The 23,075-nt window shown below is 40.2% G+C and overlaps 2 protein-coding genes across 3 annotated transcripts; one reads left to right on the plus strand and one right to left on the minus strand.

Moving 5' to 3' along the window:
* On the minus strand, positions 1-13,102 carry kcnj5 (potassium inwardly rectifying channel subfamily J member 5). Its single transcript, XM_041242483.1, has 4 exons — positions 12,913-13,102; positions 9,733-9,838; positions 8,386-9,265; positions 1-2,863 (listed from the first exon to the last, which is right to left on the minus strand). The coding sequence occupies exons 2-4, from the start codon at positions 9,793-9,795 to the stop codon at positions 2,493-2,495; spliced, it is 1,314 nt and encodes a 437-aa protein (XP_041098417.1). The 5' UTR covers positions 9,796-9,838; positions 12,913-13,102; the 3' UTR covers positions 1-2,492.
* A 4,315-nt stretch (positions 13,103-17,417) lies between these two features.
* Positions 17,418-22,653, plus strand: LOC121309516 (ATP-sensitive inward rectifier potassium channel 1-like). Of its 2 annotated transcripts, XM_041242485.1 has the most exons (3): positions 17,418-17,594; positions 19,009-19,078; positions 19,169-22,653. In XM_041242485.1, exon 3 carries the CDS (start codon positions 19,189-19,191, stop codon positions 20,305-20,307), a length of 1,119 nt encoding a protein of 372 aa, XP_041098419.1. In that variant the 5' UTR covers positions 17,418-17,594; positions 19,009-19,078; positions 19,169-19,188; the 3' UTR covers positions 20,308-22,653. The 2 variants fall into 2 exon arrangements, with proteins under 2 accessions (XP_041098419.1, XP_041098418.1); XM_041242484.1 differs by lacking the exon at positions 19,009-19,078 and having other exon boundaries at positions 17,419-17,594.
* The last annotated feature ends 422 nt before the right edge of the window (positions 22,654-23,075 follow it).

Genomic DNA, 23,075 nt, shown 5'->3' on the forward strand with positions numbered 1-23,075 from the left:
CACCATTATTGTAAAATTTGAAAAACTAAGATAGAAAGCCAGTTCGTAAAAACAGAACAATTGAAAGTCTAAAGGAAACATTAATAAAATTGTGCTGTCGCCGCGCTCATTGAGCGTATCCTACAGTGATGACTGCAAGGCTGGATTCTGAAAAGGCATTTCATTGTGTCTCCTGAATAATGAAACACTGGGGCTTTGATCAGAGTACAGCAGTGTGTAGGGTTCTATTAAAAAAAACCAAAGAGGGGTTTATAGGAGCAGAAAAAAATGGGAGATGCTTTTAGTGTCTGAATGTATAATAGATGATCAAATGGCTTCCCCAATGTAATACCCCAATGTTCTTTTCTCAAGTATTCTTATTATATTTCTAAAGGATAGATGTTTTATATTCATTCATTTTGCATGCATGTTTTTTTTCATCCCCCATTAAAACCACTTAAAAGTAATTATGCCTCGTTTGGAATTTGCAGGTTCTCAGATTCCCAGTGCTTTCAAATCAAATGAATCACACACAAACGCACAGAGATTTTATATGACCGTTTTTATTTCTAAATCTTTTCAGTGCAGTAAATGTCAAGCAGGACAGAGTGGTTGTGCTCACAGACAGAAGAGCATGTTGTGTTGTACCGCTTCTAGTATGAAGGAAATACCCTGGATGCTTTGCAGTGTATTATACAAATAAAACCGAACATCTCTCTGTGTGCTCAGTCTACCGCTGGCGCTTTGTGAGAGCAATGTAACTAGAGAAGAGAAAATGGTTAGTTTGTGTCATAGTGAAAATGTGTCTGGAGAAAAAAGGGAAATGGGAACACAACTGAATAGCTTAAAATGGTTACCTCAACTCAAATAAATCAGACATGAATCAATGCCACTTCTTTTCAGTTTAGCTCTGTTTAAATGAACTTTACTGACCTCACTGCAGTGCTGCATATTCTATTTACTGCCTCTTACATTTCCAGTCCTCAGTTCTGCATACATCCTGCACTTTCTCTACAGTATTGTTTTTGCTGGCTCTCAGATTCACAGCACTGTTCTCTACAGTATTGTATTCGATGGCACTCAGATCCACAGCACTGTTCTCTACAGTATTGTATTTGATGGCTCTTAGAGCCACAGCACTGAGTTCTCTACAGTATTGTTTTTGCTGGATCTCAGATCCACAGCACTGTTCTCTATGGTATTGTATTCGATGGCACTCAGATCCACAGCACTGAGAGTTCTCTACAGTATTGTATTTGATGGGTCTCAGATCCACAGCACTGTTATCTACATTATTGTATTTTATGGCTCTTAGATCCACAGCAATGAGTTCTCTACAGTATTGTATTTGATGGCTCTTAGATCCACAGCACTGTTCTCTACAGTATTGTATATGATGGCTCTTAGATCCACAGCACTGAGTTCTCTACAGTATTGTATTCGCTGGCACTCAGATCCACAGCACTGAGTTTTCTGCTGTGAACAGGATTGAAACAAGCTTGCATGATTTAGCCTGCACTCCAAGCAATAGTGCTTTTGGAACTTACCCATCTGGGATTAACATACAGTGCAATATATATCCATCTTATCTATGTAGTGCTTGTCTAGCTTCCCACAGAATTATAAACAGCACTAAGTAGAATAAATGATACTTTCAAGGACTGAAAAACGAAAATCTGATAAAAAAAAAAACAGCCTGTAATATCTAAAGCACAGAACAAAAGAGTAGCCAGTTCGATGTAAAGATTACAGGCTGTTGGCATGAATAATAAATTAAACAGCAACTGTAGTCATTCTGACCACGGCTCAGTAAGTTCCATCCACTTAATCACAGAGACAGACAGCCCAAATGCTCAGGCACCACAGATGAGTTATTCAGTCCCCACTAGTGCACTAACATCTTGCCCATTTGATATTCACAAACTGTACAAATTGGTTAGAAACTTTTAAACGCATGTGCATGTTTGTCAGCTCAAGTAAAAACGCACTCCTTCCTGTGACTGCCTGGAGCACAGTATATTTTAACCAGACATTGCTTTCAAGCTAAATTTTATTTAAATTGTTTTGCTTTTATTTTAATGCAGCATTCATTGTGAGTTAGTCTCGTGCTACTCTGGCAATATACTTGACTTTGGAGAAACAAAGCCATAAGCAAAATGCTAGGGTGGTTTACATTAAAGCAATATTAATTTACAAAATGGCATATTGGAAATTTTTTGTCTACTTAAGGTTAGAAAAGCTCCCAAGTTTTTTTGGCTGCTGATTGGAGCCTGTATGCCGAGAGAGATGCCATGTTATAAAAGCATGTTATCCTGGATGTGGCATTGGCGCTGAACCTCTTCTAAAAGCAGCATGCAAGGTCAAAACGACTACTCTGTACTAACACCCTGTAAACCTAGAAGAATGGTTGGAGGCAATTAAAATTCTAATTAATTCTATTTTAAAATATATGCAAAGTATATTTTATAAAGCAATACATTTGTACTGTCATGCAACAAGAGAAGAGGCCTGTTTTAAAAGAATATATTTTCAGCCTCTGTTGTTTCCGTGACGACACCCACTGTGGCAGCTAAGCCGTTGCTTTCCCCGGACTCCCTCTCTTCATCCTCTTCCTTTTCTCTGAGCACGATGGGGGGGTTTAGCGGACAGGGTGGGGGGGCTGCGGCGGTGGCCGCGGGGGAAAGCTTTGACAGGAGCTGGCCCCGGCTGGCAGTGCCCGCCAGTTCCTTGGCACTGTAGGAGGGCGTGTGCGTCTCATAGATTTCGTGGAAGTTGTTGTAGTCAACCTCGTAGAATCCCTTCTCTAGAGAGAGCACGGGGGTGAAGCGATACCCCCACAGCACCTCTGTATGCAGATAAGAGCTGCGAGCCTGACATGTCATACCTGTGGAGGAAAGGAAAAAAACAGGAGGGCATCAGGGGCAGCGGTATAGTGCTGAATCTGAAGGTACCAACATAACTATTTCACCAATTCCCATTTTATTTGTATGCTGAACTTCTAGTAGCGAGGTCATGCATGCATCTAATTTCTACAAGTATTTCTACAAAGTGTCTTTCTCCATCATGTGAGAATGCTTTAATTTACGTGACGGTGTGTGTCAGTTGCAGAACAATGAGGTCTAAGACAAGGCATAGCTGAGAGGATTCGACATGGAAGAGCTTTATTTGTGCTTGTGTCTATAATCAGTTGTGCAAGAGATGTGACTCAGCTAGCCTGTTATGTGAATTCTTGATTATATGGCTGCTGCTTATAGAATGTAATTCCAGAACGGTGTTCTGATGCGTTCCGGCTCAACTACACCACTGGTCAAAGAGACACACTTTTTATTTCAAGGTGTTCATTGCAGGTGGCTGCGGAAGAGGCATTTTAAAAGCAAGTGTATTCAAACACATGAAACTAAATGGCAATTCGCGGACTACTGAACAAACCCCTCCAACGCCTTAGCATTTACTCAACCAGCAGGTAAATTACTCAATAGACAAGATCAACAGCAAGACCGACACTCGCAACAACAACGGGAGGAATGATACAGGGAGCATTTCATGTCACACAAGAGTTCCTGTTAATCACTGATTGACAAACAGTTTTCATGCCACATCGAGACACAAATGAGTCAGTTATAAAGACATGAACAAACATATTCAAATCAGTAAGTAAAGGTCATACTCTGTTACATGGAAAACTTCAAGAGCCCCGTGATAAGGACACTTTGTTTTGTTTATAACCTATAAATGACTGGCTTACTAACCTACATTTCAATATTTGTTAAGGGCAGTAACATTTATCATTCACTGTACCACGTCACCTTTGTTATTTTCTGATCAAGAAATGTTACAAAGTAATGTTGGCCCCACTTTCCACTTTTATGACGGCCCCTGTTTATCCAGGCTCTTTCTTCCCTTACTGTTTAATGTGCACTGTTTTGGGGAATGCTGGAAAGCTCCCACAGCACAGGAGTTCAATACAAGTACACTAAAGGACTGCCACTTGTTTCTTACTATATTTATAACATTACTGCTGTTTTTTCCTTTCACAAAAATGTACAGTTTCCACTGAGGAGCCAAGCCGGGGATAAATACTAACCATACCCTGTGACATCACCGTTTTAAATATGATCTTGGCCAGGGGAAGTGAACCAGAAGTCCCATGTTTATTCTAGAGAGAAGGAGACACTTCTTCAAACAAATAGTGCTGAGGGTATAGAATGGGCTATCTAGTCATGTTGTTGACGCAGAATCATTTTCATCCTTTAAGTAATAAATTAATTTTTGAAAAATTCTGAACACATGCTGTATTTATGTAACTACATTCTAACTCGATATTTCTTCACAGAAAGAAAAAAAAAATTGTTTAGGATACAAATTGCTGCTTCTTGTTTTGAGGACAGTCAAGCCAGTCATGCCTGTAATCAGACCAATGAAATTTCACAGCGGCTATGAAGCTCAACACATAGAAATGGAGCTTTATTAGCACTATAGGGAGGAAAACACTAAGAAATTGATCATGCTGAGACTTCAGTTTCTTATTTTATATTGAGGCGTCATAAAAGCATCTGAAGGGCTATATTTGCATAATTAACAGTTACATTTAGACTGCCAGTTCAAAGTCCAAAAATATCAGGACAATGGCACTAAATGGGTTAACCAAACTTGACAATCAGATACTAGGAACCAGAAGAGTTTAGATTGTTCATAAATGTTCTGGTGTTCTAAAGTACTGGAGCTTCTACAAAGGCTTCCAAAGTGCAGGAGAGGGGCGTGTCCACTGCTTTCTGCCCCAGTGACATGTATAAGGCATGTATTTATACAGGAATTAACACATCTCACAATCTGCTGGGGGTTGGGTAAGAGGGTATGAATTAGTTAAGAATAAACTGTGAATTCATTAGAGACAGATGGAGGGGAAAGGGGAAATGCTTTTAAATCATGATGAATAAACAGGTCTGAATTTAAAATGAAATGCTTCAGACCTCAGAGGAAGTGCATACCTGTGGTATTCAGACAGAATTATTCAGAAATTATTTTAAAGTGTTATCAAAACACCTGCAGTCTCCCTATCTGCGTGCAGAGCAATGATTGACATCTGAAGGACACCTAGGGGAATTGCTCATGCTGCAGTGAAAAATGTCTTCAATAATGGGTTATTAAGAACTAGCCTTGCTGGTGAAAATATCGCTGCTTCAGTAAAAACTTTTTAATGCATAAAAGCTGTGGAATAACCGAAAATGGTCTGTGTACAAGGCGTGAAATCAGTAGGCAGAGAGGGTAAAAAAATAAAAAATAAATAAAACATTTTTATTTATTATTTATTTAGAAACAACGTTTCTTCCCAAAATAGCGATGGGTCCCAAGTGTGGAACAACATTCTTGTTTTCCCTTCAAAGTACCTTCCAAGGATCACCTGTAACCCTGATTTGACTCAGTAGTTTTCTAAGTCTGAATCCTGACCAATGCTTTGGTCCCTCTGCGCAAGCAACTGCTCTCAATTAATTAGCACAGATCAGCTGCTTGGTCCCTTGTGGATAGCTTTGTCAAATCAAACTTACAGACCTTTTCAAAGAGCAAGAGAGACTTTAAACCTCACCTTCCAAAAAAAAAAAAGGAAAAAGAAATGATGCACTATATTGGCTGCATTACTGTTGTATAGTAGCAAATACCCTAACTAGTTGCAATATAATTAGGGCTTCTAGTTCATTTTCCATCACTCTCCCTCCCTTTAAACCTTAATTAATAGTTATTAAGCCATAAATGAATACCAGATTGTTTAAATTAGCGATGCTCTAATAGAAACAAAAGCAGTGGAAATTAATAAACTGAAACGAAATGCATGTTCAAATAGAATCAGGCGAGATCAATGCATGTCGTTTGTTAACTCAATTAAGATATGAGGGGGGAAAAGGAAACCACTTCCTTTGGGAATTCGTGTTTGATTAAGAAAGGGAATCGGCTCAAAATATGTTTAAAGGGACATCACATGATCAAAAAACCCTGAAAACCAGAAGCCCTAATTATTAATATATAGCAGACCCTGTTACTGATGTGATACAGACATCTGAAATGCCTTTCGTTCGGATGGCTTGACGTCACATCAAAATTATTTAAACCAGGGGTCTACAACCCTGGTCCTAGAGAGCTACTGTGGCTGCTGGTTTTCATTTCAACCAATCTCTCAGTTACTTAACTGAACCGATTATTGGCTTAATTAGTCAATAGTAACAGGTGTTCCAGATCTTTAGCAACTGATGATGTAAAGACACCTGTAAAACCTGCTGGATAGGGGCTCTCCAGGGCCAGGGTTGGAGACCCCTGGTCTAAACTATATATAGAATATACAGTATGGGGAGCTGTGTAGGATCAGGATGATTGTCCCCGGCTCAAGGTCAGAGGGGTTAGTCTTGTGGAGTAGATATCATCTTGTACAGTACAGCGCCCGTATGTGTGATTCTATGTACTGGTATGAACAGCAATTTGATTCTCAATTATAGTTAACAGTAGTATCCCAGTTAATTCTCTATGATTTCAGGGGAGCTTGAATTTCAGTGCATCCCTCCTGTACAGAGTTCCTCAATAATTAGTAACATAACAGCTGAGGACTGCAGAAGGAAGTGAAGTGTTTCATGTTTCCACTAGTCAACTGTACTGTAACACTATTTCACAGCGCGATTCTATTTCCCTCGTAAGAAGCAGAGGTCAGTTCTGAAAGCTTGCTCTAGCATGAGTGTTCTGAAGCGCAGCGGAGTCGGGGCCTCTGTAGATGTGAGAGTGTGACAATGCAAGCTGAAGCAGAGAATTACGCAGGACAGACAGTCCCTTTGAGTTGCTGTTTCCCCAGAGAAAGAAGAGACTGCCTGGATAGAAGCAACAGAAGCAATGACTGCTTTGCTGCGGTCACTTGAGGTGCATGCAGTATACATTTGACATTCACAAATTAAATTACTGTACAGTGTGGTTATTTCTTATGGTCCCAAAGGGCTCTATTCAAAAGATACTCAAAAATTCAGCAAAAGATACATGCTTTTTACATTGCATGGACAAGGGCACTGGAACTAGGATTGCTGGGGGTGCGGTAGCACCCCCTGGCTTTGCATGGCTTCCATTATATAAAGGGGTTACAGTTTTGTTCAATGGCTTTCAGCACCCCCACTTTAAAAATTGTTCCAGTGCCACTGTGCATGGAAGTACAGAAGAATTTGATATGGGTAACAGTATAGGAATGTAGGTTCAAGATCATGGATCAGTTCCTTTGTGGGTTTACAAAATGTTCCTTTTGAAAAGGGAATTAAGGAAGCACTGCGGTTTGGAGTCCTTCTCTACTAGAGAGATGCTAGGCAGTGAATTGGCTTTAAGCATGATCATGATATTAATGCTGTGTGCTGTACTGTTATTGTATTGCGAAACCTGATTCTTCCGAACACACGTCTATGACAACAGGGTTAATAAACAGAGCGTGGAGGGCTCTATCGACCTTGAATTTGAGCAACACATAAAGAGACGAAGTAACTCATTAGAGCGCCAATTTGTTTAATATTTGTTTTTCCAGAAACGCTCAATAGCAGTACCTGCATATTTAGTATTACTAAAAGAAACATGCATGCTACAGAAAACACGTCGGCCAGTCTTTCTCAGTGTCTTAGGAGTGAGCTGTGGGAATACCTCATTGAAATGGATGCCAAAGAGGTTGCTAAAATGAACGGATCTTGTTCCAAATGACTGAGATTTGACAGGTCTCTATTAAGCAAATAAACTTTCCCCATATTTTAGCAGTTTCGGATCCCTCACCCGATCCAGAACTCTTTACAAGAATTGAAGCAAAGCAACCATGACGACCGCACTGGAGATTAATTAATAAAAAAAATAAAAAAATAAAAACTGTGAAAAATTTTTTTTAACGTGGTGGAGTTTCGACTGGAAATGCATTCTTAGTCTCTAAGCCTCTTTATAATAAATACACACATTTTCCAGTCAATACCAAATATAGCCAGTCCTAAATTATTTTATCACTGTCTTGAGACCTCCAGAATCAATTCTGCATTCCCTGCAAACGGTTTTGCAGTGGGTTCACCTGATGACCCCTAATTGATAACTTCTTAACCTGGTGGGTTTTAAAGACCTGTTCACTAGAGGTTTGCAGAGCTAATTACAAATGCAATATCAGCTTAACAGTTCCGTTAGAATGTGGCCGTTATGGAGTAACCTTGGGACTACCGCTTCGGTGAACAAAAAGGAATTGTTATTGAAGAAATTGTGTTTTATACAAGGCTGCACTGTACTGAGGTCATAGCTGATGGTTGCTAATGTTTTTGAGTATTATCTTCCAGTATCCTTCGCAGGCTTCAAGCAATAGCTTTTGCATTCAAGGGAAGATTTACTGAATTATTTATCAGCTTTTAGCCTTCAAAACTTTACCTGTGGCCTCCACCATGCCTTCCAGGATAGCGACGATCTCAAACTCCTCCTTCTCCATCTGGGCCCGGGACAGCTCCCAGAACGGGCTCTTCTCGTTGATCTCGTGGGAGATGATGAGAGGAGACACCAGGAAGAGCCTGTCGTCGCCCGTGTCGAAGCCCACATTGATGTCTGTCTGGTTCAGTGGGATGAACTCCCCTTCCTTGGTCTGCTTGGACCTGATCAGCTTGGCCCGGATGGAAGCCTCCACGATATGAGAGCTCCGCAGGTCCCCCACCCTGAACATCAGGCAGAGCTTGTCGTCACGGAGCGAGATGACCGCCTTGTGGGAGAACATGAGAGTCTCTGCCCTCTTCTTGGGCTGCGAGATCTTCACAAACATGCAGCCCACCATCAGAGCATTGACGATGGAGCCTAAGATGGCCTGGATCAACAGGAGAATGATCCCTTCCGGGCAGTGCTCGGTGATGACCCTGTAGCCATATCCAATGGTAGTCTCCGTCTCTATGGAGAAGAGGAAAGCAGAGACGAAGCTGTTGAGGTTCTCCACGCACGGTGTCCAGCCACTCTCCTCCAGATGCTCTAGGTCACCTCGGATGTATGCGATAAGCCACCAGATGAGCCCGAAGAAGAGCCAGGTGATGCAGTAGACCAGGGTGAAGATGAGCAGGCTGAAGCTCCACTTGAGGTCCACCAAGGTCGTGAAGAGGTCGCTCAGGTAGCGGTAGGTCTCGTGGACGTTGCCATGGTGCACGTTGCACTTACCGTCCTTCTGGACGTAACGCTGCTGTGGCTTTTTGGGCGGTTCGGCTAACACTCGGGTTCTGTCGGTGGAGATGTGTGCTAGATCTTGCCGGGCCTGCTTGGGGATCTTCTTCACCTGTTGAGTGGAAACAAAAAAACTTCAAAGAACAAAACCTAGACAGGACTATTTTGCTGCCCCCTGATATATACCTGCACTAAGCTTGCCTGTCTAATAATCAGTGATGTGCTTGGAGATTATAATAAATGTATAAAAGTTTGATCTACTGAGATGCAATGTTTTATTTTTATGGAGGTCCTGCACATGGACACCAAGGTTGGAATATCAAACTTCGAAATATGTAATCATTATACTGCATCTATTGCATTGACAAAGCAGATCTTTTCAGGAACTCTTAGCAGACTATGCAAGCAACAATCAATCACTTTCTACAGCAAGGATTTTAGAAGATCATCATCAATGGGCGCTGCACTAAATGATTAGCTTTTAGGCCAGTTGTTTTGTTCTATAAAGAACATCTGATGCTCCCAACCAAGAACTGGCATGACCAAACTATCCCCTAGAGGAAGGAACGAATGGTTCACCTCTCTGGGCGTGACCCCTATCTCCATGTCCTGGTTCATATGAACCCGCGAGTCTCCTGCCATCCTGCGCAGAGGGCTGGGTGCAGCTTCAGCTGGATCCTGAAACCTGGGAAGACCAGAATTAATTAGTTACAAACAGCTTCGGGAATGCCTCAACCACCCATTCTGGCTGCACACAGGAAACCAAACATTGTATTTTCAAAACGTTTCCTGCATTATTTATTCAACTCACTAGTCTTTGAAAGGACAGAAAATCATCACACAATAAGAAAAAACATTTTCAAAGGACTGAAGATAACTTGGATTATGTTATTTAATTGGTTCTAGCTTTGTAATACAGGAGTTAATTAGAGACTGGAGTAAACGCTTTGAAAATACTTCAAGTGGGTTGCTTTTACCTGCAACACTGCTAGTGAATGGGGAGAGGAAACCAAATGCATCTTTCCAATTTACAGTGTTGTGGATAACTTAAAAAAGCGATGACAGTGGAATGAGATACTTGGGATAAGGCAATGCTAATACGAGGTAAGAAAGGGTCTTGGCTATTACTACACCTTGAAAAATGATTCTTTGACATCAAACAAAAAAATCTTTCAGCTCGACCTGAAAAATAGTTTTTAGTTTGACTCATTTACTTATTTTATTTGACATGGAAGCATTTTGCTTCATCTGTTCCCAATTGTCCTACAGTTCATTGGAAATTTGTTTTGCATTTGTTTATTGACTGTCTTGCAGTCAAAGTAATTTATTTCCGGCTTCCAAAAGTGCAAATTAAATCCAAGCTAATTGAACAATAAGACCCAGTGGAGCAGACGCTACCATCAGGCAACATCTGGCTGAGGGAGTTCAAGTCCCAGGACAAGGCAGAGTGTTGATTGTAATGAGCAGGGCGATGGAATCCTGTAGAGCCTGCTTTTGAACATTGGTGGGGGCTGGAGTTTTATATTTAGGTAACACTTTACATAACACTAACCTTTACTCTAACTCTCTTCTGATGCAATTGTGCACTTACATTTATCATGCTATATACATATACATATACACATACATACACACATATATATATATATATATATATATATATATATATATATATATATATATATATATATATATATATATATATAGTTAAGTCACTTCTGGAAATGTTTTCTGAACTTTATAGAGCAGCCTTTGCATGTTATGTATTATATTGCATTGTATTATATTGTATTGTAAGACCCATAAGCCAAGTTGCAAAAATCTAGTGAGCTGCCAAAATCTCTTTTTGAGTTATCTGCTGTTGCTTGATATATAAGATAAAATATGACAATCTTGCTGTGCTAAAAATGTAGTGTTTATCTTTCTGCTGTGCGATACATGAGATGTTTGACATGTCCGGCATTGTATACCTCTGATAGCATGAAGGATGCACTTACAACACTTCTCGTTTAAAAACAAACATGACATTAAAAACTGAAGACAGATCTTCTTGAGCGGCACCATCCTAATTCTAATTGTGGTGCTGTGGCTGAGTAGCTGATATTGGTGCCACTGATAAGCAATGTTAACCCAGTTATTAACACAGTTAATAAAACAAGAACAAATAAATGCAGAATTTTGTCCATAACCTTGCTTACCTATAATTTCACTTTGCTTTATTACACTATGCTTTTACCATGGGGGGCTGCAGTAAACGGTAACAAAGGGAGTCCACCTTGTCTTTGCTTGAGTAAAGAGTACTGCTGGATTTAGTGAGGCCTGTTTCAGAGAATGCATTAAAAAAAATAAAAAAAGAACAAGGGCAAGAGGAGTGGTGATGATAGAACTAATGAGAGGCAGGGAAATTCCTTTTAAAAAGCCTCACAGGGATGCAGTTAAAGGTCTCTGACTGCAGCCTCTACATTAAGGTGTAAGCCTGGGAACCCTTTTAACCCTCGTTCCTTTCACCTGAGCGAATAAAACCTGCAGCTCAATAATGCAGGTACTTGGAAGACCCCCCCTGAGGCATTGCTGACGAATGGCTGAACAGGATGGGTTTTTACAGCTCCACTGGGTGAAAAGCAAAGTTATTTATTAAAGACGGCAATAGGACCAGGAGCACACCTTGAGGCATGGTGCTTCATGAACACCAACATCAGAAACCACCCTTATGGCACTTGACAGTAACTTTAACTGTGGTTAAAAAGACATTTTCCAAATACTGATTAGCACTAGTATAGTTTTCACTTCTCTCATAATTACTGTGTAGTGGATTTTTTTTTTCTCCCTGGTTCATGTAACTCTGCTTTATGCTTGTGGAGCAGAGGGGGTCTCTGATCTTCCCTTGATAGCATCCTTTTGCTCTGGGTGCAGGAGCAGAAGTGGCTCTTGTACTCACTCAGCAGACTCCGTCTGCTTTGTGCTGCTGGACACCGTCCCTTTGAAAATGTCAAGTATAAAAATGTAAACAGGCCTTTTGAATTCTGTATATCGACATTGTGGAGCTCTTTTCCAATCTCCTTTCAGTCAGCATTTTGAATAACTATATGGAAGACATCGATCGTCCAAACTTAATTAGCTGCTCTGATTGTAAAATAGGATTTTAAGTATTTATATGTACTGTATTAGCAGTTTCCTGAACTGCATGCATTAAGTGTTTTATATGGATGAATAAACTTGTATATTATTGCCTCTCAAGTTTAAATATGTGATCTTGATTAAATAAACACTAGTGGTACAAAATGATTCAATATCTTCGTTAGAGAATCCTCCTGCACCAAATATAATTCCACCTCTTGCATTCACAGTGCATTCTATCTGCAGTGTCCATGTGAGTTTGTTGTCCTTATTGGATACCTTTTAGAGTTTTGCATCCAAAGTGAATTCTCTTTGCATTCATTTTTCAGAACGACAGTGATGGATTTATTTTTTTTATCTACTCTTGTGAAATCTGCATCAATTTATTAACGGAAAACAAAAATTACAAACAACTCTGAAGGTTAATTTAGGGAGCTTCAATTTCTTACTGTTCTTTTCCTGCAAACTGTACCCTGGAAAATTGTATCGTAAAAGTATTGTCTGCAACATCCCTTAGATTTTAAACACAGGGTTTTTAAATCATGGGATTCAAAAATCGGCAGTGAAGATATCTCAGCTACACTTAAACGATCTACTGCAGTTTCCTCAATTCAAATTCAATAACAAGCTGCTAGGACTTACCTTTAGTTTCCAGTTGTCTCCGGACACACTGCAGGTCATGGTGAAGACTGAGCCCCAGTTTGCTTTATCCTGCCTGGGCTGTTGATGGTGTGCATCCTCATTGCTCTATGAATCTCCTACCACATTATCAGGGCTTTGTGCTTCTCTCTCTTAACCCCCCTCTCTCTGATCCCGTCCATATGTGCCTGTGTGTCAGGGATGCTGTGTGGCTGCAGAGAGAGCACATACTAAAAACAGTGGTTAGGGGAGGAGAGGCAGAGAGAGAGTCTATTTATTAATTAGGATTCTGACTTAAGGGTTATACTTTATAAAATCTGATCTCTACCCCCTGTATGGAATTTTCATTAGGAATCCACTTGAAAATAGTGTCAAACAATAGAATTGTTAACCTGACAAATCCATTCATAAGCTTAGCTATTATTGATCACGGACTGTGCATAATCAATGGCTGGAATAAAGATAATTTCTTTTTTGAAAAGTGTATAGGTACTGTATATTACAATGTATTCTGAATTTAGGAGCGTGATATAATAGAACCACATTTCACCCTGTTATATATTTAATTGCAGAAATAAAGCTTGTTAATACATTTTTTATTTAATTTAAAATGAAACCATTTTGCAATGAAAAAACATAGATTTATTCAATCAATATATACAATAGCCTTCACTAGATTACCCAGCTGCAAAGGAGACATTATGGATAATTAGGTCCCCATAAACTTGATTCTAAGAAGCTCAGAAAGGTTATCAAAATATAACCAAAAAATGGAAGTACAAAAGGAAGCAAAGAATCACTGTGACCTACAGTTATGTTTTAAAAAATAATAACGTCACCCAGATCTGGTTTTTGGTACCCTCATGCGCTTATGTTAATGATTTTACATTTATTTCTTAATTTTCTTCTGTCCTTTTCTGATTAAATAGAGGAGGACTGAGATCTCGCCTGCTGTGCTTTCTCAAGGTGTCAGTTTCTGTTTCCTTGAGCAGGCTCATCTGTCAAGACCGACCCCCTTGTTAATGCAAATGGCATTTTAATGAACTCGGACGGAATGAATGGTCTATCGTTATAAATGGCCAGACTGGAAAAGTTTTCAGAATTTGCCTGCGAGAGGTTTTAAAGCTTTGGTTTTGTTTAAGGGAGGTGGTCATTCTGAACAGAGAGAGAATCTCCCACTACAACAGATTTAAAGACAAACTGCACACAAGAATGACAAGCAGCATTCCACTGAAGAGAAATGTGCCTGGCTTGTATCTATCACAAGACCTGCCCCGCACTAGGGGAAAGACCATTTTTGTACCTTTCCTAAAAATGTTGTAAAGAAAATAGTTTCAAGAATTTTATGGGGCAGCTTTTGTGGATCTCCCAGGGGCCCCCTTTTGAGAACCACTGATGCAGTTCTTTACAAAAAGAATCTATTTTTGTAACATTCAACATTATGTTCCCTTAAAGCCAATACACTACTTGTACGTGTATTTACAAATTGTGTGTAGAGGACATCTTGAGGACAATTCGGGGTATTGCGCAAACCTCATGATCAATTGCCTTTGCCCTTGCACATACTTTAAAACAGGGCTCTTTGTGACACCTGGCTTCTGGTTATATCTGCAGGAGCCAAGCAAAGCCCAATGGTACCTTATTACAAGGGTTTCCAAGCGTTCAATCTGAACATCTATTTCTTATCATTAGTGTGGTGGCGTCTGTCTCAGAGTCATTTAATAATGCCCTGCTCTCGCTACCTATATAATGTGCCACCATCATGTTTTTAAATCACATGGTTTTAAAACTCATTGAATGCACGTACATGTGCAAATGTATTAGAGCACCTCAAGATTGGTCATTTATATCCTTATACACCTACCTGGATGGATTTCAATTTCAGGTCAGTAGTAAGAAACCATAGTCACTCGTGTAAAAGTGTTCGACCACTTTGTGCTTTAATTAGAATCTTAAACAACTTCTAAAAAGTCTCATGCAATGTGTGGTTACGTGTTCCTTTTCTCTTACTGTTTTAAATGATTTGCATGTTAAAATAATCGATTAAATTAGACGATCACTAATTTGCCTGCTTTAACAATTTCCCCAAATATTTAGTTATAGTGGTTTGATTTCATATGCACATACAAAAAAATTTATAATAAAAACAAAAACAATCTACCCCCCCTGCAAAAAATAAATAAATATAACAAGGAAATGGAAGCACGTTTAACTATAAACTTGATTAAATTCATAACGGTCTTCACAAAGCTAATCAATATGGCACTCACCAGTCATCAGTATATTTTTAACACAAAAATCCATCTCTCTCTCTCTCTCTCTCTCTCTCTCTCTCTCTCTCTCTCTCTCTCTCTCTCTCTCTCTCTCTCTCTCTCTCTCTCTCTCTTTCCCTCCCTCCCTGAACAAAGAAATACAATTTGCTGTAATTTCTGGAGGCAGTTTTTAAAAGGCTATAGGATGCTGATCGTCAAGCCTGGTTAGCCACTTCATTGAGGCAATTAAAGACTTATTATTGCTTTCTTTGGATGCTGATTCTTTCCCTCTAGCACTCATAGGCCTTGCTTCTTGTTTGTCAATGCTCAACGAACCCCATACGCACCCCAGCATTTGCATTTCTAATGGTATACTTTAAATACTGGAATGTCCTTGCTCCAGGTGAAAATACAAATACTCCATTTCTCAGTAAGAGGTAACCTTTACGGGGTGAAGGTACTGGAATTATGACCCCGAAACGACATCAATTAATAACATGCATCAGTTGGGCAAGCAGTAATTTAGTGGCATACTGACATTTCATTATTAATTCTGTGGTAGCTGTTTGCCGTAGTTTAGCCTTTCCCTTACAGTGGTTTACTGCGTTAAACGGTGCTCAAAGCAGAGCAAAGTGTAGAAAAGCATGGGGAAGCACAGTCAAGAATGGGGGATAATTGAGAACATTGATAAACCACGATAAAAACCATGATTAACCATGGAAAAGCACAGTGAATGCATCACATGGGCAAAGCAAGGTTAAAGTCAAGTCCACCATGATAAGCGCTTCTAAGAGTCCGTGAGCAAGCCTTGCAAGCTTCTTTACCATCAAAGACCTGGGTTTCCTTATACAGCAGTAGATAGATCTCACAGTGACATGCAACTGCTCAGGAAGGCCATTTTAAAGACAAGGGTTTTGTGCTGCTGGGCAGGTGGATGGGGTTCCTCTTGCATAGTCGAGAGGGAAACCTTGCATTGTGCCAGCCAGTAGTGGGTCTGATTATAGCAGATGCCAGCCTGTCCCTCACTTTTCATGATCCAGACCCACTGCGATTGGGAGTTAGTGACTCTAACACCCTATCCATACCTGAACAGTGTGCGTTAAAACCACTTGATTCACATTCACCTTTTCAGAACGCAAGGGCATTTCCAGGCATCATGAACGAGACATAAAGCATTGCAATTCTTGGCACTTCCAGGATATGAGGTGAGCCAGAGATTGAGTCAGTTAGGTTCCCTCACCTCTTCACATCACGGGATTGGGACACTTGTTCATGTTTGAATGTTGTCTTTCACATGACACTGTAAATAAACACCTATCTGCGTTTGCGTCTCATCAGCAGGCTTCTCTGTTGTCTGTGCTTTATGGAGTTCCAGGTATTTTTTTTCCCATCTAATTAATAGGGGCAGGGCAAATGCCTATAAATATTGGTGAGACTGGTTCCAGCCACCTAGCATTGGAGCACAGCACTCCAGCGTTGCATTGCATCTCAGTTTCTAGGGGAGGCAGATCCTTTCTGGATCAGTTCACTTGCAGATCTAACTTTGCACCCGCTGCTGCTACAAAGGCATCCTTTCGAACAAAGGTAAGACATATCCTAATGCAACAGCACACACCCAGCTGCATCAGTTGCTTGTTACATTTTGACCCAAGTCTTAATGGTATTGCACTTTCAAACAGTGTAAAAAAAAAATAAGAAGGTTATTTACTGTAAATTGTAAGGCTGCATGTTTACTACATATAAATTCACAAGGAAATAAGAATCTGTTCCTATACAATTCCATTTAAATTATTAGCACACTATTGTGTTATCTACTGTATAGAGAGGATGTTTTAATATTTTTATGGACTGGTTTTTGAAGTTGCTGGTAGTGGGTTTCATGAGGAGCAGTCTTTGCAATAGCTTGGAAATGCCAGCAACCTCTTATACCTGGAGTGCAATGACCCTTGAGGACCAGGATTGCCCTTCCCTGCTCTGTGAGAGGAACTCTATTCAACCAAGTCAGATTGAACTCAACACGATCAAGCTGTGAAGAGTAAAGCTCCAAGCCAAGACACTTCAAGTTGGGTTTGGGGGCTCACCAATGGAAAGCAGAAGTACAGCAAAGTCCATATTCATTTTACAAAGTAATAACTTAAATAGTTTGCTGAAGGGAGCATGTTTTTTGTGTGTGCGTAAGAGTTGGTGGTGGGGGTGTGTGGGATGGAGTGCGATAGAAGTTTGGGATCTGGGTCACAGTAAGACACATTTCAAACAAGTCCCGTCTTTCTGCGTTAGGGAGTTTAAACTGAGGCATGTGCCCTGGCTTAAAGAATTTTACTGGGGATTAAAACAGCCGGCACACGCTGGGAGACTCAGTAGAAAGAAACAAAAAGCGAGACGGAAAGTGTATGAATAAACCAAGGACTGAACAGAGTGCTCTTGCGTTAGCAGGTATGTGAAAATATTTATTTTTAAAACCCTTTTTGTTCTGATGAATTAAAGTATATTTAATAAAACCTTTCTTGAATTTGTGATAGGGTTTTTTTTTAGAATAAAGAATGTGTGATAGGATTTATCAATCCACTAACTACCGGTGTAAAATTGTTGTTTGGCCGTTTATGACATAGCGACTATAAAGGCCATCTTATCACTTCTCGTCTAGATCGTTTAAGTAGCTAGATAAAGTACAGAACTCAATTCAACAAATTGTGCCTCACTAGTTTTTTTTTTTTTTATGAAGCCAAGAGATTTTAAACTTTGAAGTTTCTAATATTTGCAAATTAATTTGTATTATGCTTTAGATCTGTAACCGAACTGCTGCATTTTTGCATATTCTATTTTGCTCATAATATCATATTAGCATATTATTTATAATATTTCCTTGTTTTATCACTATCCCACTTAAAACATTGAAATATTATAAATTTTTGATGTCAGTAAATGAGTGAAGGGCTCGTATACAGTAAAGTATTACAAGTGCAATTTACTGTCAACATTGCCTAACCTTGAATGATCTGAACTATTGAATTATCAGAGTGGGCGCACTGCGCTATATTAAATGCCATTGTCCTCATTACTTTGCAATTTTTTTGGAGCATTTTAACTGACACCTACCAGTTATTGTAATTTTAACTCTATTGTTATGATAACCGCAAGAGCCAAGTCTAAATGTAACTGTTAATTTTGCAGCTATATCCCTAATATAAAGGACCTGGAAACTAAAAGTGATCTATTTGTTGGTGTTTTCCCTCCCACAGTGATGATTAAGCTCAATTTTCTATGTGTTGAGCTTCATAGCCGGCCTGAAATTTCACTGCTCTGATTACGAGTCTAACTTGACTGTCCTCAGAATAGGACGCAGCAGTTTAACCAAAACGAAGGATTTATATATCTAGTCTGTGAAGAAACATTGATTTAGAATGTATTACACTACATAAATACAACTTGTGTTCTGATTTTTTTTCAAAGAAAAATGTACTTGGTACTTAATGGGTTAACTAACCATTAACATAGAAATGGAAACATTTGCTCAAATATTAGTTAGCAGTTAGCAATTAGTAATGAAAATGCAGGGTAGCACTGATGTCAGATATAGGCTGGGGTTTGAATAATACAGTCTGTGGCCCTGTGGCTTTCTTTAGTTATGTTGTGTAAATCTTAAACGCATAAACAAGCCGGCACTCAGATGACGATCATTTGAAATAACCGTTTGGCATTTATTTTGTTATTTATATTAAAACAAACTGGATTGGTGTAATAATCAAGTTGGCATGTTACAGTTAGCATCAATTATAATTTTTATCTTATCTTGAAGTCAAGGTGCTGAATGAGACCTTTAACAGCAACTTAGTTCTTATTTTGGCAGGATTTATTTGAAAACAACAGTTCAAGTCTCTGGTTTTGGCGAAGGCAATGGAAGCGCAGGGAGGTTGCTGGTTCGTTTCTTGTTATCATCTGTTTTTTCAGCTACAGAACAACGTTTCAAATTCTCTCTTCCCCTCAGTTGTATTTCTTTTTCTTGTCAGACTCGGACCCGGGAGGAGGAATGTTCCAGACCTTCCGTAAGCACTTTGCAGACCACCTGGCTGAACGTACAACCAGGAGATCCCGGCTGGTGTCCAAAGATGGCCACTGCAACATCGAGCTCGGCCATGTGGATGGGAAAAACAGACTGGCCTTCCTGTCCGATATCTGGACCACCTTCCTGGATATGCGCTGGAGGTACAAGATGACCATCTTCAATGTAGTTTTCCTGGGCTCCTGGTTCATCTTTGCTGTGTTTTATTATGTAATCGCCTACGTGCACGGGGACCTGCTTGAATTCGACCCACCCCAGAACCATACCCCCTGCGTGCTGAATGTCTTTGGGGTCACCTCTGCGTTCCTCTTCTCCATCGAGACCCAGATGACCATCGGCTACGGTTACCGCTGCATAACGCCAGAGTGTGGGATTGCGGTCTTCATCGTGGTGGTCCAGACTATAGTGGGGACTTTCATCAACGCCTTCATCTGCGGTATCATGGTGGCCAAGCTTGCGCGGCCCATCAAGAGGACTAAGACAATCTCCTTCAGTAAGACTGCTGTCATCAGCAACCTCGAGGGCAAGCTGTGTCTTTTCATCCGGGTAGCCAATCTCCGCAAGAGCCTTCTGATCAATAACTACGTCTACGGCAAGCTCCTGAAGACCACCGTGACCCCAGAAGGCGAGACCATCGTCCTGGACCAAGTGAATATTGATTTTGTGGTGGACGCCGGCAAGGAGAACATGTTCTTCATCTGCCCGCTCACCCTCTTCCACGTAATCGACAGCTCAAGTCCCTTCTTTGATATGTCGATGGACACCCTTGCCCAGCAGGAATTTGAGCTGGTGGTCTTCTTAGATGGGATTATGGAGTCTACTAGCACCTGCTGCCAGGTGCGGACTTCCTATCTGCCTAAGGAGATCCAGTGGGGGTACCGCTTTGCCCCCATTGCCTCCAAGTCCAAGCAAGGAAAGTACTCTGTAGACTTCGCAAACTTCAACAAGACAATTGCGGTGCCCACGCCCCACTGCGCCTTCTGCTTCCTCGACGAGAAGGGGCACAGAGAGGAACCCAAAAAAGGGTATGATAATGCAGCCTTCCAACACAGTACCGAAACACCAATGGATGACACCAAAATGTGAGTGAAGGATTGAGGAGGGTGGGCACTTCTGAAGCAGGATCACCAGGGGAATTAACTTGGAGGTCTTTCCATGGTTTAGTGCAAAGACAGTCATGTGTTTTGATAGTTTTATTCAGTGTAAAGTTACAAATGTTTTTAAACTGTTGTCCAAGGATTGGGGCTTGGTGGGTGGGATGAATGCATTTCAACTGTGGTTCAATTTTCTGAAGGACAGCAAGGAGAACTCATTGGAATTTAACTGTTAGCTTCAAGTCATATTACAATAAATGAAAGATTTTACAAAGTAGATTTGCAACACCGGGGCCCCCTTTGAGCAATGGTTCCTCTGCTCCCCAGTTCTTGCAGTGTGCGAAATAAGCTTCATGTTGATCAGTACAGGTTCATTTAACTCCAACCACAAGTGTTTGCAAAATAGAGACTTTTCAGCACCTGAACTTGAACTTCCTTTGTATGGTTTATAGGATCCTTGTTCTCTAATATGAAGTTTTTACTTGAGTTGAAGTGCCTTCCAATTGTCGTGACAACAAAAGAAGAAGAGTTTTTTTTTTCACAAAGCTGTCGCTAGAAGAGAACTGTGGACTCAGCTTGATTTATCCTTACCCACCTGGAGTCTTGTCAGTGGTACAGAAATTCATTGAACTAACTCAGGATTGAGCAATGAAACAATAAAAGACAATTGAATACAAAAATCAAGTTTTCAGTTTAGACTTAAAAGAATCCACTATTTCAACCTGCCTGATGCCGACTGGAATAGAGTTCCACAAACAAGGAGCTCAGAGACAAAAAGCCCTGGCTCCAGATGGTTTAAGATTTTTTGGAAACACACTTTGTATCATTTTTTCTTTTTCTGTCCTCAGCTACTAGTCATGTCTGACCTCCAAGTTACACTCAAGTGTAACTATTAAACTTGTCCCCCCTGCAACACTGCCTCTTCCGCTGAAGACGGGATCTTCAAGAAGGTTAGACATAGAAGAATGATGAGAAAATGATACAAAGCAGATCTAAGCAACAGTAAGAATGTGTTAGTTAATACAACTGGTATTTCATACCCACCCTGAGCTGCTCTTTAAAGAAAGCTGCTATTTAAAACCAGCTGTGCACATTCCAAACATATAAGGTCTTAAAATGTTTTATTATCTTAAGCTGAGGGAACACAAAGCCAGTTTTTCAGGAACAGTGGCGCGAAACCTGGTTCCAGGGGACAGGCAGACCTAGCAGCCTTTGCTGTATCAAACCCCAAGTCTCCTTTGGTGTGCCGTGGCCTGAAACCTTCTCTCCTGAAATCGAGTTCCCAGCCACAAAGAGGCTTCGTGTTCCCTCAGCTTTAGAATCCCTTTAGTTCCCTGCAGTTTTAAAATTGCTAAATGTCAGATCTACAGCACGTTTCACTGCGTGACGCATTCCATGAATAAAAAGAATATTAAAAGTGAAAACTAGATCTGCAATAGTCTCTTCTGTTGGTAACAAACAGAGGCTGCCACAGTTTCTGGGTCTAGCACATAGGGATGAAAGCTGTAAAGGCTGCACAGTGATTTGGCTTTCCCCGGGACATGTTTTAAAACTCCAAACAGCTGAGAAATGCTTCATAAATATCAAGCGTATTGAATTGATGTAAAGGTTGTAATATGTGGCATACAAGTAAGACTCTCACTCATGCTGCTAAATGCTTCCAATATTAACACGATTAGAATGATCACAGACTATGGGTATTCTATTTGTGAAGATATTAAAGATGCATTGAATATTCAACACAGGCAAGGCACCTGTCTATCCCCTTTGGTCACAATTGTTATATTTCATCTGATCAGAATTTATGCATGCATTATAAAGTACAGCATAGAAATGAAACAGTTACGGTATGCTGTGCAATTACACATGTTGCTGAGGTAAGAGGATATTCTCAGGAAAGATAACAGGGTGAACTTGCTAAGTCATTTCATGGATTTGCTCAAACTAGGCAAACAATTGCAAACCCCTTGATTTGACATTCTTTACCAGGCTAAATATTTTGCGATGCTTTTACCATGGTACACCACAGTAAATAATAACAAGAGTTGTCATTATTATTATTGATTTAGTTGACAGGCACCTTTAGACTGTTCACGCACTGGAGGTTGACTCTCTTTGTGATCTTACTGTAAATGTACACCATATGAATAAGCGCTCAAACAAACTGTCAACTGACTGCCCTCATGGGCCAACTGCGCAGTAACAGGCAGGTGAATTTGCTTGTTATTTACCACTGTGTGCAGTATGTTGGTCTGTTTTTAAAAGATGCAAACAGTTCGGATTATACTGCAAATCCTAATGCTATTAAATAAAGTCATATATGGACGTATTTATTTTATTTTATTACACAATCTTTCTTTGTTTTGTATTGCACTGGAAAACACAGATACATGGCCACATGGGGGTGGTATTGCACTGTAGATGTCATTATACACTACTTTTTGCTGAGGTCTCATTCACCACGTGGTCGTGATGTACAGACAGGCAAGAAGACAAATTTCGGGGGGGGGGGGCAAAAATAAATAAATAAAAGCAAGGAATGTGCATGACGTTTAGAATCCTATGCAAACATACTCTTTCGCGTGGTACGACGTGATCAACACATTGCGTGCGTTCTGGTGATATGACGTTCTACTGAGATAATGGCTTTACGAACGACTTACGTCATCCTTAATGGAGACGCGAGGTTTCAGGAAGTGAGGCACAGGACAGGCATCGATTTTCAACAGGAATTTGGTAAGTTCATAATTTTAATTTATG

The sequence above is a fragment of the Polyodon spathula genome, unplaced genomic scaffold, assembly GCF_017654505.1.
Source record: "Polyodon spathula isolate WHYD16114869_AA unplaced genomic scaffold, ASM1765450v1 scaffolds_1299, whole genome shotgun sequence".
NCBI classification, from domain to species: domain Eukaryota; kingdom Metazoa; phylum Chordata; class Actinopteri; order Acipenseriformes; family Polyodontidae; genus Polyodon; species Polyodon spathula.

Coding starts and splice junctions, on each gene's coding strand:
- kcnj5 (XM_041242483.1), bottom strand. CDS start 9,795: ATGGCAGGAGACTCGCGGGTTCATATGAACCAGGACATGGAGATAGGG. Junction 9,266..9,732: donor TAGGGGTCACGCCCAGAGAG/GTGAACCATTCG, acceptor TCCACTCAACAG/GTGAAGAAGATCCCCAAGCA. Junction 2,864..8,385: donor AGGCATGGTGGAGGCCACAG/GTAAAGTTTTGA, acceptor TTTCCTCCACAG/GTATGACATGTCAGGCTCGC.
- LOC121309516 (XM_041242484.1), top strand. CDS start 17,552: ATGAATAAACCAAGGACTGAACAGAGTGCTCTTGCGTTAGCAG. Junction 17,595..19,168: donor GAGTGCTCTTGCGTTAGCAG/GTATGTGAAAAT, acceptor TTTTCTTGTCAG/ACTCGGACCCGGGAGGAGGA.